The sequence below is a fragment of the Carica papaya genome, chromosome 4 (genome assembly GCF_054855325.1).
Source record: "Carica papaya isolate Zhongbai chromosome 4, ASM5485532v1, whole genome shotgun sequence".
Classification (NCBI taxonomy): Eukaryota; Viridiplantae; Streptophyta; class Magnoliopsida; order Brassicales; family Caricaceae; genus Carica; species Carica papaya.
Window position 1 is genome coordinate 488,518 of NC_142312.1, and position 17,838 is coordinate 506,355.

At 30.6% G+C, this 17,838-nt stretch overlaps 2 protein-coding genes across 2 annotated transcripts; one reads left to right on the plus strand and one right to left on the minus strand.

The window, feature by feature from the left end:
- Positions 1 to 6,432, plus strand: LEJ2 (Cystathionine beta-synthase (CBS) family protein). Its single transcript, XM_022041864.2, has 8 exons — positions 1 to 363; positions 1,301 to 1,388; positions 1,475 to 1,539; positions 1,841 to 1,889; positions 3,274 to 3,326; positions 5,274 to 5,389; positions 5,552 to 5,609; positions 6,101 to 6,432. Exons 1-8 carry the CDS (start codon positions 142 to 144, stop codon positions 6,173 to 6,175), a joined length of 726 nt encoding a protein of 241 aa, XP_021897556.1. The 5' UTR covers positions 1 to 141; the 3' UTR covers positions 6,176 to 6,432.
- A 1,661-nt stretch (positions 6,433 to 8,093) lies between these two features.
- LOC110814373 (ethylene-responsive transcription factor RAP2-10) lies at positions 8,094 to 9,382 on the minus strand. The gene has a single exon (XM_022041804.2). The coding sequence runs from the start codon at positions 8,938 to 8,940 to the stop codon at positions 8,395 to 8,397; it is 546 nt and encodes a 181-aa protein (XP_021897496.1). The 5' UTR covers positions 8,941 to 9,382; the 3' UTR covers positions 8,094 to 8,394.
- Positions 9,383 to 17,838: the final 8,456 nt, after the last annotated feature.

The window sequence follows — 17,838 nt, forward strand, 5'->3', positions numbered from 1 at the left end:
TTTTAATCATTTCCAGAGCGAAATATCACAGTCGTATTCGTATTTCGCACGGCTTGCGAGGTTCTTCTCGCTGCACCGTACGCAAAAATCCTTCGCGTCTTCTCTGTCCCTCCTTCAACCGCCAAAAGAAAGCTGAAAACAATGGACTCTCTCCTCCACCGTTACCCGCTCTCCCTCACGCGCCAACGCTCCGTCACCTCTGCAACTGCCTCGCCGGCACTCCATCTACCGTGTCTTCTCATCCGCCGTCCCGGTCATCCTCGTTTCCTTGCCGTCTCCGCGGCCGCTGTCTCTCGAGTTTCCGCTTCCCGCAGGTCTTCCGCTATGGCTACTAGTGCTACCTTGACGGCAAATTCCGTTTCGGTTAGTTTCCTGTTATCTTATCGGCTTATCGTCTCCTCCTTTCATTTGTAGTCTTATTATTTTTGTTATTTTTTTTTTCCTGAACAAGTTTAGTGGCTTGTTCATAGATATGAAGTTTGTCCTGTTGCTAATTTAGGGTTTAACGTGCTCTGGGAAACAGAGAAAGTTCACCTTTAGTGGCATCCATTACAGATTCATGTCTATAATTTGATAAATTGTGACGAAGTGCTGACTGTAGGGGGTCTTATTTGATTGGATTGGAATTTTTAAATTTATTGATTTAGACACAAGTCAGTTGTATTATTAAAAATCACAAACGTCTATCGTGAATTTTTATCGAAAAATCCAGTGGCCAGTGTTTACGTGACGCTGAAGCTGTTCGTTTAACAGTTTTTAATCAAAATAATTTTCTCTATTTATGCTTTTATATATGGATGTGTATATTATAAGCAATTTTTTGGCGAGGCAAAGTCTCTTTCAGAGCAAAGGAAAGCAGTAGACCATCCGACTGGTCTAATAGGGAGATATTTTATTTTGAGAAAGTTGTGTGTCAAATGATGTTTTTCAGCATAGGTGTTGCCGAAAGACTGTTTTTATAATATGTCATGAGGAATTAGAAAGTACAGAAACCATAGCATTTGAAAAAGTGAAGAGAGTTCTGCTGAATTTCAACTTGGTCGGTCTGCATTTTCTTTCCCTGCATGCTTTTGCTTCTTAGGTCCGTCTATAGCGGCTTTAAGTGATAGGTACATTTCCTCTATTGCCGTGTTTCATTATTTGCATAATGAATTTCATTTCGAATACTCTGCCTTATGCATTTTGGAAAAATTATGCATTTATTATATCTACCAATTAGGCAAATGTCATATCAGCAATCGTAACTGATATTACTTAAAATGACTCAGACATGGGCTTATTACATTTGTTTCCTTTGCAGCCAAGAAGTGGAATATATACAGTTGGCGAGTTCATGACAAGAAAAGAAGACTTGCATGTGGTAAAGCCTACAACAACTGTAGATGAAGGTATTTATCATGCTCAATTTCTATCTCTGACTGTCTGGTTCCATTTGTTTTTTTCCTTTTCTGATGCTTAAACCGTGTATCAACAGCACTGGAAGCCCTTGTGGAACATAGGATCACCGGTTTTCCTGTAATTGATGATGACTGGAAAATAGTAAGTTTTTCCTACTCATCTTAGTGAATTAATATTTTTTTATTGCATTGCTTGATAGTTTGCAGGTCACATGACTGTTTAAGTGTGTTTTTCTGTAGTTCTCAGTATCTTTTGTACCCCCTTTTCTCGATGTTGTTATTTTGTGTGTGTATGTTTCTTTTGGTTGTGGTGATGATTGGGGGCGAGACTGTTTGTTGTTTCTTCTTGTTTAGTTAAGCAATTCTGCATTATTTATGTGATCTGCTATCAGGTTAACATTTATATAATGTGGAGATCTTAGAATTGATTTTGGCTATTGCAGGTTGGTCTTGTTTCAGATTATGATTTGTTAGCATTGGACTCCATATCTGGTAAATTAACATCATCAAGCACATCTACCTTTTAATTCTGGTAATTTTTATATTGGTTATTTAATTGTCTTATCTATGGCGACTAAAGACCTTAATTTTGGAGATAATATACAAATAGATCTGAATATTTCCAATATTTTCTCTTCATTTAAGAACTAGATCAGGTTTTGTATTTTCATCATGTACGTCCTATATGTACCTAGACTGTTCTTTTATCCTTGTCTCCAGTCTGGTATTTGCGATTATTCTTCTGTAGTTGACGGGCATTGAAAAAAATGTTGAAATTGGTGCTTTTAGCATGTTAATATGGGTCTTTAGAGAACCATAATCATATGCTATTGATGTGGGCTTGAAGTCCTGTATTTTGGAATAGCACATAAAAAATCCACCATGCTCCTTAACCTTCATGCGCAGATTGGCTGGTTTAAAACTAGATCTCTCAACTAGCTGCACATGAAAACTGCTGTTCCGGGGCCACGATCAAGCCCAGCCAATTATAGCCAGGAGATATGCCGATTGACTTGGGATACCAGTTATTTACTACTGGCTTTGGTGGCATTGTTTATGTCAAACAATTAGGTGCTGGAGTTGGTTGATAAATATAAAGGTTATCTTTTTCATTTCCTGTGGATTCGGAGACAGAAGATCTTCCACATATTGGGTGTTGATAGATGTAGAGGTATGGGACGTTAACGGGAGTTTGATGATTGGAACCATTAGAGGAGCTTACTGCCCAAGTTTATGAAAGGCTATTAGGAGAAGCTGGACTGACTTGTCAGGATTCATAAAAGCAGGCAATTGGAAAATGATTAGTTTCTGATATGATGTGTGGTATGGAGATCTAGCCCTGAAATTCAGGGCCCTCATTATCTTTTTCTGTAGCTCATAATAAGGAGGCAAAGTAGGGGAGTGTTTCATTCGGAATGGGAGCATTGTTGCTTGACACATTATTCTCACTCAGAATTTGAACAACAGAGAGATTGAGGAGTATGAAAATATGCTGGTTAGCCCTGAAACGTCCTCAGTGAATTATCTAGTCGAGGACACCTATTTTTGGAAGCTCAGTGAAAGTGGCAACTTTTCTGTGAAATCATGTTTCTTCACTATGTTTAATAATCAAATTCTCAAATGCTTCGCTTTGAAGCAAATATGGTGTTCCACAAATGGAAGATTAAGCAAAAGCTATAGAAAATCTGCAGTGTCTCTCCTTCAAGGGAGTCAGTGATGATAGCAGTCAAATTTTTGTTTATACCTAGTTTAGTTTCTGATTTCTCTTCTATGAAACTGGAAAAGTTGACATGTGTATGATGATATTCATTCTTATGTTAAAAAAAGATGACATTCATTTCTTATACAATGTGGGCTCTCTTCATTTTGCAAATAGGTGGTGGGCGAACAGATAACGGCATGTTTCCTGAAGTTGACAGCACTTGGAAAGTATGTGACAACTGTCCCCCCCATCATTTATTCTTGCTATCGTTGTCTTCTAACTGTTTTTCTAGTATGGGTATCATAGTAACTTGCGTTATAATGACACATGCCAAAAGAGGCAGGTAAGTTAGGATTGAGACAGTGGAATGTTATTTAATCAATAGAAGCCCATAAAAAGGACTGACACTGCTTGATGAGGCAATTGATATGAAAGTATTTACTGTCCAAGGTAATGTGTCCTAGAAAGGGAAGTGTTTTACCGAGGGAGAGATGATGTTGGCTGAGAAACTCAATCCCTCATCTGTTACAGGCCAACAGTTTCTGTCTCTTGATCGCTACTCGGTAGTGAGCTTAAGATCCCTGTTGATTTTGTTTAAAGATTGTGTTAATACGGAGTTTAGGATAGAGGGTTAGTATTGTGAGAAGTCTTGATTGGATTTCGATGAACTGGGATTTTCCAAGTATGCATTCTAGTCAACTAAACATGGGTTCAAACATCAATGATCTGCGCATGTGTTTGTGGTGGCCCTGAATTGAACTGATTCCTTGTTTGCTTTATTTCTGCATGATTCATCCATTTTAGGAATTCGTTTTTTTGTTTGGAAATTTGTTCCCCCAAAATTTTTCAGGGTTTTTGAATTGATAATATGTTTGGGTAAAAATTTGTAAAAGATTTGAGAGAAAAAGAAAGGAAAGAAAAATAATGATCCTAAAGGAATTGAAAGGAAGGAAAAAGAAAATTCTTCTTTTTGTTTAGATTTAAAATCTCTTTTGGCTATCTTTGTAAAGTAGAAGGAATTACTAGTTATGAGAAAATCTTCAGTAATATCTCTTGTCAATACAATGATAAGTTAGCTAGTAAAAAATTTTTTTAAAAAAATTCTTTAAAATTTTTGGAGTAATTTTCTTTTAATCATTTTCCTCAAATTTGGAGGGGAAAAATTAAAATTTTAAAGGAAGTGAGTGGATGCTCATCATCTCTCCATTTCCTTTACTAATTATTGCTTCAATCCAAAAGTAAAGACAGAGTGAGCATCCCCTTTTTTCATTTTTCTTTTTTCACTTTTCTCAGTCAAAGCATAGTAAAAAGTTGGTGAGTTACCCATTACGTAACCTAATTTGAACCAACCCAATCAGTTTGGCGATTGTTTTTTTTGGGAATGAAAATGGGGACAAGATAGCCTTGCCTGCTCGGCTTCTGTCTGTCTTGACGCATATTTACATAAGAACTCTTAGTTTCTTACTTTGTACTAAATTTCCTTTCATATGTGATTGCATGTGAATATATCCTAACATATTCGCTCTTAGTTGACTCGGGATGTTTGATAAATAAATGGAAAGTTTTTTAAAGTGTTGAAGCTGAAAAAAGTTGAACTGGCCCTACTTTTGGTAGTTGTTGGTGTGGCAAAGATTTGGGTGCTCATGGTACTGAGTTAGTTGAATGGCACAAAGTTTTTCTTCACACCTGTTTAAGGTTGAACCTTTTTCCTATGTGGCTATCAATTTAGCTTCCCCTGATTATTGATCTAGGGATTCTTAGCTCTTCAATAGTTTAAAATGGGATTCCTTCTCTTTAAGTCTGTTCAATAGGAATAATCACAATCCAGAAAGGAAATTGTTACTTCTCCTTGGGCATTGTTATTGCTGACTGCTACTATGCAAATCAATCAGGATTTATAAGTTAAACTAATCTGTTGAAAGGGAACTCTTATCCTGACTGGCATAACTGTCAGAGTATTTGGTAAAACCCTGATAGACTCTCGAATGCACTCCTTTCTGTCTTTTGATAAAGTGGATATAAAGAAGACACACAGCATCCTCAGGAAATTGTTTGCATGACATCCATGCTAATGACTAACCTAGATGGCGCTTAAGGAAAACAAAAAAGTAAATTGACCTACAAGCATCTACAGATTGTCCAAGTGCTTTCTTAATGTTGACTACTTGGTGCAGACTTTTAACGAAGTACAGAAGTTGCTAAGTAAAACAAACGGGAAAGTTGTTGGTGATTTAATGACACCAGCGCCAGTTGTTGTTCGGCAAACCACTAATCTTGAGGATGCTGCCAGGTTTGACATGATATTTTTGATGTTTGTGGTTTCTAAGCTTTTTTTTTTTTTTTTCCCTTTATTCACCCTACCCCAGTGCCCCACATTTCCCTTCCCCCATTGTTCTGCCTGCCTGGTGGGAAGCAAAAGCATTGAACTTCATTGCGCTTTTGTGAATAACAGATTATTGCTTGAGACAAAATACAGGCGGCTTCCTGTGGTAGATGCTGATGGTAAACTGGTAAGACATCCATTATTGTTATATTGACTTGTCTTTCCCCATGGCAACAAATAAAGACTAGTTTTTAGCTCCTATTCTTTGAATTGATTGCAATTTAATTCTGTAAATTTTTTTTTTTTTTTCCGTCAATTCCATATTATTTGAGTCAGTCATTTTTACGTAGAAATATTAGTTTTTTTTTTTTAATTAGCCTGTAATTTTGGTTTGTGATTTAGTTTTTATTTGTTTGGCTTCAAAATGTTCATTCGTATTTAGAAGCTTACAACTGTGCATTTTTAAGTAATTAATGGCTTTATGCAAAATGACAAAAGATTTCATAGTATCAAGTTTTTCAAAAAAAAAAAAAAAAAATCACCAATATAAAAAACTGTTATAAGACCAAACCACATAGGTCGGATCTATACTTTATAATTCATAAAACTAGTGCACATATGATAATTATATTGGGAGTGATTACTACTGAGCTGCTGGTGCCTGTACTTGATAATAAGGTGGGGATAATCACAAGAGGAAATGTTGTAAGAGCTGCACTCCAAATAAAACGAGATATCGAAAGGAAAGCGTAACAGGTAAACACTACATCGCGAGGAATTCAAGGCGGTCCAACATGCGGCAGGGAATCTGCTTGTTCTGCAAAGCTGTCGCCGGTCACATGAATGAAAAGAGCCAAGAAAAAGAGGAGCTGCTTTTAATGTACAATTTTGTCTTCGTGTTTGTACGGCAAACCATTACTGTCGTTTACAAATTCTAAGCCCATAACAAATACTTTTTTTACGGGGATGAAAAACAGTTAGGACGCAGTAATTATTGTCAGTTGCCGGTCTCCCTTTTTCTCCAAGCAGAGAAAAAAAAAAAAAAAAAAAAAGACTGGTCATTTCTAGTAGTTCTTGTTTTTCTCAAACGGGTGTACACTAGAAATTCATGGTTGTTTGAGATCCTTACTTTTCTCCTTTTATATTGATTCTGATGTATTTGAATAGTGTTTCACTCTTAAAACTTTTGTGTGTGTGTGTGTTTTTATTATTATTATTTTCTAAACATTACTTACTATTACAGTATTAAATAAAAGTGATATAATGTAAACCCTTTGAAACTGAGCTTGATGCTGGCCTATAAATGTGATAGCGTAATTGTGCAGTTTAAGATTGACAGTGAAGGAAAGCAACCATTTTTTTTGGGGGGGTTTGCTTCGAAACATTGCAAATGACGCAAAGCGGTTAGTTTGTCAATAGAAGAAATGAATCCACCATTTTTCATACTTGACCGTGAAGATTGTAAGAGTCGGAACAAGTAGAAATGGGTTTTTAGTGCTTTTCTAGTTTCCCCCATTTTTTTTTCCCCCCACTTCCTCTAAATATTCCCCCCTCCATTACACATTTGTTTCCCATCAAATGTCGATGTCTACCTACATTTAGATAGCCCGTCAAAGTTCATTTTATAAATGAATTATTTAAAATCTTATATATTTTGATTAAAAAGATTGAATTGTAAATTTAAGCATCCATCATCTTTGAACAAGACTTAATGAAACATATATATATATATATATATTTTCACCAAAAAATTACTTTTAATTTATTAAATCTCGATTAATACCTTATTACACCTTCCTAAATTGAAAATATTCATTACCCAACTCGTAAAATTCACATTAAATCATTAATGTTATTACCCTAATTATCCCCCGCCAATCAAGGAAGAACCAACGTCGTGTCATCGGTAATTTAACATGGTGGTGGTGATAAAAAGGTAAAGTCAACAACTTTTAACGTAGGAATTGTGATTAATAGCTTTTAAAAGTCAAACATATTAACCTTAAAAGCTCGCTTTGTTATAATCAAATATAAATTTATATACTATTTCTTCGAATCACATTATATATATATATATATATATATTTTTTTTTTATTTATTTATTTAGAGATTGTATTTCTACAAGAGCAATTTGATTTTCACCAAAATAAACAAACTGAATTTGTTCATAGTGAGGGAGGAACGGCGATTTGACAGTTGAACGAAAATTCCATATTTGAACAAAAACCAAAAAAAAAAAAAAAAGAGCATCAAAATCTCCTCCCCACCACCCCCACCAAGTTGGACCATTTCAATTGATCATAGGGTAGGCCTACGACCCTGACCTCACCTGCATTTCCTCTCTCTGTCCCCGATTTATATGTATATATGCATATGTATACGACCCTTTCTCAGGGCTCCTACCCCACAAAAAAAAAAAAAAAAAAAAAAAAAACCTAACTCCCATAATCTTATCTCTTGGTAGTTACCATTTCCTCCAACTGCTTCCGGTCTTAATCCCTTCAAAATACCCACTTTTTATAACCCATTTATTCATTTTTTATCACTCGTTTCCAAACTTGACAAAACCCTAATTCTTGACCCTTTTCTCTTAATCTCCAAAAGGTTTCTGAATTACCATGTTTAGTTTCTTTCCAGGCATAAAATCTTATTCCATCATACTCCTGACCATATCAATAACATCAGTGTCCCATTAATGATAGAATTAGAAGATAATAAGAACCAAATTAAGCTAATAATATACAATTTAACCCCTTTTTTTTTTTTTTTTTTTACAACCCCAAAATTTTTCCATCAAAGCCCAAAGTTATATATTAAAGAGGGAAAAGAAAACTACCAAAAAGGGCAAAGGAGAAGAAGAAGAAGAAGAAGAAGAAGAAGAGAAATAAAAGATTCCATGACACTAAAAGGTAAAAATCAAGAGACAATTCTTGCACTTTGTCTCTAATTCCATGCCTTCGCTAATTAATAATCACTCGCCATCCGAACTATCTGGGTCTGGTATCTTATTCAAGTCAACCCGCTCCAATAACCCGCGGCAAGTGCTCTTGCCATCCACTGACCTATTTTCACCTTCCCGGCTGTGATTATGATCTCGGCCATCGCCGGCGTAATCGTGGCTGTGATTAAGGTTACGGTGGTGATGGAGAGCAGTTTCCAGCGCGTCGACTTGCGCGCCGACCTCGGTGGCTTTTTTCCTTATGGAAGCGGCTGACATATCGCCGCCTAACGAGCCTGAGCCAGATCCCCCGCCGATGCCTCCTCCGCTGACTTTCTCCCCCGTGAGGAGCTCTGGGAAGTTGAGCCTGGCGGTGGGTCCCCTAAGGTAGAAGACGGCCGTGTCATACGCCCGAGCCGCCGCGACAGGGGTTGAATATGAGCCGAGCCAAATCCTTGATCGTTTATTCGGCTCCCGAATCTCAGCCACCCACTTTCCCCACTTTCTCATCCTTATCCCCTTGTACGGCCGCTCCATCGTCCTCTTCCTCGAACTCGCGACCTCCGCTCCACCCTCCATATTTTTCCTCTTCCCTAATTCTCTCTAGATTCCGTCACTTTCCCTTCAAAAAACCATAGTACCACACGCAAAAAAACCCTAGAAAGAAAAATTGGGTATAGAAAAAAAAAAAAACGCCTTGATCTGTGCAAATAGTAAAAAACAGAGAGAGAGAGAGAAAGAAAGAGCTGGGTCTGTCTGGTGTCTCTGAGTTTGTTTAGAGTTTTTTGGGGTTGTGGAAGAAGAAGATGATGAAGAAGAAGATGAAGAAGAAGAAGAACAAGGGGTGGGGGCTTAGTCTTACATGCTAGATGGGCAATGAGGTTGTCAACAGGGCGAGCTTACACGTATGTTGATAAGAGAGAAAGCAATTGAGCTCTGAAAAAATTTAAAAGACAAAATCCAAACTCACCGACACAAATCTTTCTGATTTTTTCCCTTATTTTTTTTTAAAAATTATCAATTCTATTCATTTATCTAATAAATATATATACATATATATATATATACACACACACACACACACACACGCACAGAGAATGAAGTGAACCGCCATGTTGCCCTATTGTTGGGGTCGCGAGGAGGTAGACGTACGTGTGTAACATACTCTTGTTGGCTTCCTCTAGGCATTTTCTTAGGCCGTGTTTGGCAGATTCGCAAAGCAACCACAAATAACCTCCTTTTTTTTTTTAATTTTCATTAATTCAATTTTTTATTCTTTATATAAGTGGTGTCGACCACGACGGATGTGCCTTCTTTAGGTAATTTCTTATAAAAATCTAGCCTTTTTTTTTAACACATTTTCTAATATTTATAGTAATTTAATAACATTAATTTAATTTACGAAAATTAATTTGTAAATTATGAAAAGCGGTAAATTAATTTAATTTAATTTACTTTTATTATGGTGATTTTTTTTTTTAAAAAAAAATTAATAATAATAATAATAATAATATGGAAGGAGGTAAAAAGTAGGTCGGTGGTCGGTGGATAGATACCGTTAGGAATTGACTTTCCCTCCACGCAATAACGATACAAGTGGATGTCCCTTTTTGTCCTTGTACAGTTCTGTTTGGGTCGTGAGATAAAAAGAAAAAAAAAAAAGGGTCAAGACGGGCACTTCCGTTTATCCTGGCCCACCCCAAATAAAAATTGATCGGGGCAACCCCCCTTTTTTTTTTTTAATTAGGGGCGGCCTTATTATTATTATTAATTAACTAACAATTAAATTAATAATTATAAATACAGATTGTATGTTTGTTTTCTTGTTTAAGAATATTCTAGACAGGCTCATGACATGGTATGTTGAATAAATATTTTATTTTTAATTCACCAACAATTATTATTATGAATTTTAATCTTATTATTTTATTATTGTCGTGCGTTGTTCGCCACCACCCCAGGAGTTTCTTCATTATAATTTTTGTTTCTTCGGTTCGGTCTGTTTGTCTACCGGTATATACATATTCCATCCTAATTTTTATCCAAACAAAATACTAAGATAATTAATTAATATTTAATTTAAGTTTATGGTGAATTATATCTTGACTTAATTATCTTTATTATTTTCTTAATTTTCAGTTTTGTTTTGAATGAATTTGTAGCACGTTAAAAAAAAAAATTATTTCTACCAACTATTTAACTAAATTATAATTAATTAATTACATCATTAACTTAATTAATATTTAAAACCAAGAAATTTATAGTGGAGATTAGCTGTAAACTAGTTGGCTCCCGAACATTATACCCAACAAATTAGGGTATGTAGAGTAAAATACAAAGCTCCTTAATCGAAAAGGGACCACAGTTTAATCTGTGCAAATTTGAGATTTACAATTTTATTATTAAATAATTATTTATTTTTAATCCTCGAATCAAACTTGTATTATACTAAATGTCATAGATTAAAAATTAATCAAATCCTAATTACATATCTTAACAATATTTGAAAGGTGATTACATAAAAAAAAAGAGAAAATTAGAAAAGTATGTAGCTTTTTTTTTTTTATGGGGAAATGGTGAAATTAATTATAAAAAATTATTAAATGTCTAAATATTATTATTATTATATTATATTAAATGTATTGATGTCAGAGTTTGGTTTGATCCATAATGAGATGAAGATAATTCACGTGCCCTTCTCAAGATCAGCTGATTGGAGGATTTTGTTCGTCTTAATTTGCATACGTACACACACATGTATATATCTATATGTACGTGTGTATATAAACACACACACACACACACCAGAATATATATATATATATATATATAATATGCAAAAGAAATAATATATATACATATATCATGATTTTGTCCTTAATAAGGTAGGTCTCTCGCGTGGAAGAATTTGATCACCTTTCTTCTTTACTTAAACTAATAAACTTTACAACTTTAATTTTTTTGGTAAAAAGAAACCCTAATAACATTAATTGATGCAAGCTGGATCTCTATGTGTAATATCTTAATATATATATATATATTTGCATATATAATAAGATCGTGGAGATATTATTCACAAGATTAAAGTTTTTTTTAATAAAAAAAAAACTGGGTTTTACCATAAAATCATGTCACAATAATTATCGAATACGATATACTTAATTAAAAAATGGGTAATTTAAATAGGAAAAAATAAAATTGAATCCGACATGAAATTAAATATCTCGTAATAATTATAATACGGTATTTTTTATTTTTATTTTTTTTACATATTTTATTTTTTTACCACACCCACCTACATGTTTTAATAAAAAAAAATACAAAGAAATTAATCCAAAACGTGACTTGAAATTCAAACCACCCTTTACCGTATTTGGAGTGTAGTGAATAACTTAATCGTGGAAAAGGTATTTTAATTACATTAATTTGCATGCAACGGTTGAAGCTGTGGGAGTAAAAAGACAAATTACGAAGAAAAAAATTGGGACCTTACAATAATTTGATAATAGTAATATAATAATATAATAATATAATAATGTAATAATATAATAATACGAATTTTAACCTAAAGTTTTAGAAACACGAACCAATTAATATGGGATGCTGTCTGTTAATGACCTCGGGATTTTTTTTTAGGGTCGAGTCCTAAAGGTTTGACTTTTAAGTCGATTTTGACTTTTTCAACGGTGATTTAATTGGGTTCGTGAGTCATCAGCAGCAATGCATGCACCTGATGATTAGTTCCTTCTACTGCGACCAGGAAGAATGGAAAATTTAAGTCAACAGAAAATGCTGAATAATGACGTCATATTTAAATATATTATTATTATTTTTCTTTTTTTTTAATAATTAAAAAAAAAAAAAAGAAGGAAGAAGCAGTGAAATTAAGTAAATCAATAATTTGGGGGAGGAAGTCAAAATTTTAGGTGAAGGAAACAGGAGTTTGTAGTTGTAGTTATGGACTTTCTTTTTCAAGGTTGACTCATCAACCATAAATTACAATGACATGCATGGTTTCAATTTCATAATAATAAATATATATATATATATATATTTACTTTCACTCTCTCTAATGCGGTGTGGTACAATTTGTCCTATACGCACTGCAATAAAATATTATTTTATAATATATATATATATATTTTTAAAAAAAAAGTAAAGAGATTTTTGGATTTAATAATTATTCTTATTTTTGTTTTATGTGATTTAATTTTATTCAATAATTATTAATATAATAAGACATGGGTATTGGGGCAGGTAACCTACTAACTCACTCTATTATAAATCTGAAATATATATATTTAGCAAATATGAATTTAATGATTTTATTTGTGTGACATTCTACTATACATATAATTAATAATTTTTAAAATTTATTTATAATTTCACTTAAATTTTGATTAATAAGCACTTAATGTTGTAGATTTATAATATTAATTATTATATTTAATTCGAAAAAATCGTTTCGGATTTGCCGGTTTGACTTTAGGACGGGTCAAAATCTTGTTAATGGGCCACTCGAGCCTTTTATTGTTCCATTTTGGTGGGTCAACTATAATGGGCCACAAGCCCATAAGATAAATTAGACCAAAAATGAAATTTTAATATCAATTTCAACTTTTTTTTTTTGTTATTTGCTACATAATTTCCTTTTTTTTTAATTTACAATAAATAAATATGATATTATGCCACATTTTAATACCGTTTTACCGTGTTAAATAATTTTTAAAATTATATTATATTTGATTTGAATAGAAAATCAAAATATAACACGCATATATATATATATATAGTTTTAATTATTGTTTAAATACAAAATATCCTACTTTAAATTTATTTAAAAGTATGACATGATATTAATGTGCCACTCAACATTATATTTAAAGTTGTTAGTTCGAATGTTGAATTAAACACTTAATAAAAATAATTTAAAATTTTAAACATTTAATTGCTTAAAATTAAAATTTGAAAACTCGATTCAATATATATATATAAAAGTTTGTATAATTGTTCGAAATCGAAATTTATACACTTAATTAAATAAAATATGTTAGATCCAAGCACTTATAGATATGTAGGCAATTCATTATTAGTTATCTATATGATGGTTGAGACCCATCAAACCAAAGATTAAGGTACTAATTTAAAGCTCCAATTAGTGGCTAAAAAACCCTCAATTTATTTTTGAACATTTACAAAATACTATATATTAAAAATAATATAATTATATATATATATAAAAGATTTACCTCATAGTTTTAGTGAATGTGATAATAATAATATATTTTATTTTTAAGATATTAAATATTAAAATTCACTTAATTGTGTCATTAATGTAATAGTTAGATGACCAAAAAAAAAAAAGCAATAATATGAAAATAATATATATATATATATATATATAATGATGTGATGTTCTTGTGAGAAGTACAAAAGGATTGGTGCCTCTTGAGCATTTAACTTGGAGAAATCTTTTATTTTTTTTGGGGTACAAAAAGGAAAAAATTCCATGTCCCCCCTCTTCCTCCTACCTTTTCCCAACATCACCACAAATGCTTATACCCTACCCTCTTTTCCAAAAGTGCCATTGATGATCTTAAGAAATTATGATATTAGTTTCTTTTATATCTCGAAGATTATTTTCATTATATAATAATAATACGTTAGATTTTTATCGACAAGTGAATTTAATATGAGTATTGGTGTACGTAACATACTATCAATTTATTGAGTTCGTTTAAAAGTAATCAATTACGATTAAATAATTGTGAACATTAGTGCATCGGATTCGTGATATATACAAATATCATACTTGTAATTTATCGTTTTATGTTAGATAAAAATCGACAACATAAAATACAGTAATAGTTTACAAATCACACACATGCATTTTATTTTATTTATTGTTATTTCGTCAGTAACTAAAATTAATTTTTATAGTTCCATATTAATTTAGAATATTTACATTATTATGAAAAAATATATTTCGTTATGGATATAGGTTCGCTTATGTATTCATTCTTTTTGATTAAATACAATTTACTTATAATATTCTATATCTGATTTGATTTTATTTATATCGTAATACTTTAAAGTATAAAAATATATATATATATATTGTTATTATTTTTCGTGTTATTAATTATCCATTACCATATTCAAGGAAGAATGCAACATTATAATATTTATGCATATTTTACGATTTTTTTTATATTTAGGGAAAAAGAAAATTAAGATATAAACAGAACATTTGTTTATAAATTTTTATGTAATTTAGTTTGAAAAAAGTAAAAATTATATTAAAAAATGACATTATTAATTCAGTATAGTTTTTTATATATATAAATTTTAGAATTTAATATGTAAATTACTTTTACCATTAACTGTTTTTCTTTTTTGCCTTTTATAAATAAAATATCAAAAGATACTATCTTTGTAGTTCTATATATATATATATATATAACTCTTTTGATAAAATATTAATTTAAACTATTTATTATTTACTATGATAAATAATTGAAATATTAACCATAATAATAAGAATATAATGTTTTATAAATTAATTTTTTTTTATTATTTTATTGTTATCAATTGAGTAGTAACATTCCATTTTATTTTTATATTATAAAAAAATTATTACAGTAAAATTTTGGACTTCCAAATTTTAAATGGACTTTAAGATATAAAATTAAAATATGAGTAGGATAATGGGCTCATGGGCCCTTAGGGAGCAATACTATAAATAAATAAAAATGATATATAAATTTAAGTTAAAATAATGTTAATGACATCAATTATATTTTTACTCAATTAAATAGAAAAAAAATATTTATTAGAACCTAAAATGTAAACGAAGTTGATTTAATTACATTCGAATATAAAAATTATGATTAAATTACATATAGCATAATTTAAAATATAATAGAAATAAAAAAAAATGAATTAAACACAATCGCTCTTGAAGTACATTATCGTCTAATCCACTTCACAACTATGTTCGGTCTTGAAGCCGACATTTGCCTACAATCTTTCACGATGAAATCATATTCAGAGTTATCTGGAGAGCGTCGTCCGTCTTATTCTTTGTTAAATTTTAAAAATTTATTTTTGGTCGAATATCATAAAATAGAACGCTACTTTATTTGAATTTGTGCATTGATCACGCAAATCCAAATCCGTGAGTGTTTTAATTCAATAATTAATTATATTCTTTTTTAAATTTCAATTATTATATATATATATTTTTTGTATATGATATTATGTTATTTTTCTTTAAACAAAAACCCTAATCAAGATATTGTATGGCGTGGTTTGTAGCATTGGATTTCCAAAAAAGTAAAAGAGGTAAAGTTTTGGTCACGACTAAAAATGTCACAGAAGGTCCACAATGAGATCAAAATAAAATTAATTAATACTACAGTCAATCATATACTATATTTATTTATTTAATATGTCGAGCTTATGTTTGAGAATAATCTAAAATTTATATGAAATTTTTATGTAAAATTAGTGTAACATATTTTTAATAATTGAAAATTAAAATTAAAATTAAAATAATGGGATTTGAAAGTTATTTTGTGCATTGAAGTTGTATACTTTTGTTAATTTTTTAACATTTAAATATAATATAATATAATATAACACGTTACTAAATTTTTATAATTAGCAAAAGTATTGCATGTGCATTGGATTCTTATTATATTATTATTTTTACAATTTTAATGAAAAAGAAACTATAATTAATTATTACTTTTAAATTTTCTAAAGACTATATTATGTCATGTATCCCAATGGCATGAACAAATTTTGTTGACCAAACATAATATTTTTTAATTGGCAGCAATAATTACACAGTAAATCCCACCAGTGTCAAATATTTTGTGAATTTTTCGGATAATAAATTGTATTTAGTATGAAAATTTAATATATAATCTTATATTTAATTCAAATTAAATAATTTTATCGATAAGCTTAATACAAATATATAATTATAAATTGTATATTTTTTAAAAAATAATTATCTCACTTGTAAGATTAAATTAAACCAAATTTAAAAATAATTGTAAATAAATTTCGTACTGAATAACAAAAAATAAATACAAAGCATACCTGAATCTATAATAGAAATAATTTTTGTATAGTACGTTAGATCTTCCAAATCGACACGCAGTCTTTCAACTTTTTTTTTTTCTGTTGATGGAATAATAAGAAAATAAAATCATGCGTGCGAGTTTGAGACTAAAATCGTTTTTTTATATTATCAAGTTTTGTTATTTTATATTTTATCTATCATAAAATAATAATTACAGATATTATATATGCATATATTAAGACTTATAACTGTTTAACTGTAATTGATTACTTATAAACAGGCCTAATAAATTGATAACTTGTTACGCACATCAAATTCTACATTAAGCTCATTTGCGTATAAAAAATCAAACATCATTTTTAAAAATACCGAATAAAAAATAAAACGTAATAATCAAGCTTCAAAGAGTAATAATAATAATAATTTGTCGTTTGTTAGTTCTAAAAAAAGTGATTAATCATTGATTATGAAATATTTTCTCGTAAACAAATTAAAGTGGGTTAGGTTCGTTGTATACCGAAAGCATGTTGATAACTTATATCATGGTTATCTACTTTAAATCATGATTAACAACTTAATTAAGTTTAACATCAAATCAATCCAAATTAATTAATTTTTATTATAAAAAATCAATTCAATTTAAATAATGGTCGACTAAGAGAATCCAACAACTTAGAGTTAGGAGCACAATCTTTATTTATGGTACTTTAGGTCCGCTATTTATCTTCTTCTCTAAGTTTTTATAGGTATTTATGTGGTGGGTTAAAGGCAAAAAAAATTAGTAGCATACATATATATATATGTATATATGATTAGCTTGTGATTTACTTTACTACAATTATCAAATTTGTTAAACTTCAATTTCCAATCTTTTATCATATGAGGTTCTATGTACATATATATATAATTATCAAATTTTAAAATATTTATTTCTTTATATTTTTTTACTAACTTTTGTTACCAAAATTAATTATGTTACACTAAGTTAAGTAGGAAATGTTTCACATTGGTATAAAATAAGGTTCGAGCTCAAATTATTATCTTATATTACGTTTTTAAAATAAGATATTTTTAATTAAAATTAAAAAAATAAATATTTTTCAGTTTACTCGAAAAAATAAAAAATAAAATAAATGCACGGGAGAATCGATTATTACCATAAATGAAAAAAAAGGGAAGAGTACTGGTAGTGGGGACCACGTATTCTGTAGATAGATCATGCGATGTGGGACCCGAAATCCAGCTTCTTACTTTTGCTCCGTTTTCACTGTGCCTATCGCTTTCGCTTCTTCAATTTTTACCACCTCCTTTTTTCCCCCACCCCTCCCAAAAGCACTTTTGCTCGCTTTGGCTTCTCTGCTTACGGCTTATTGTCTAAATAAATT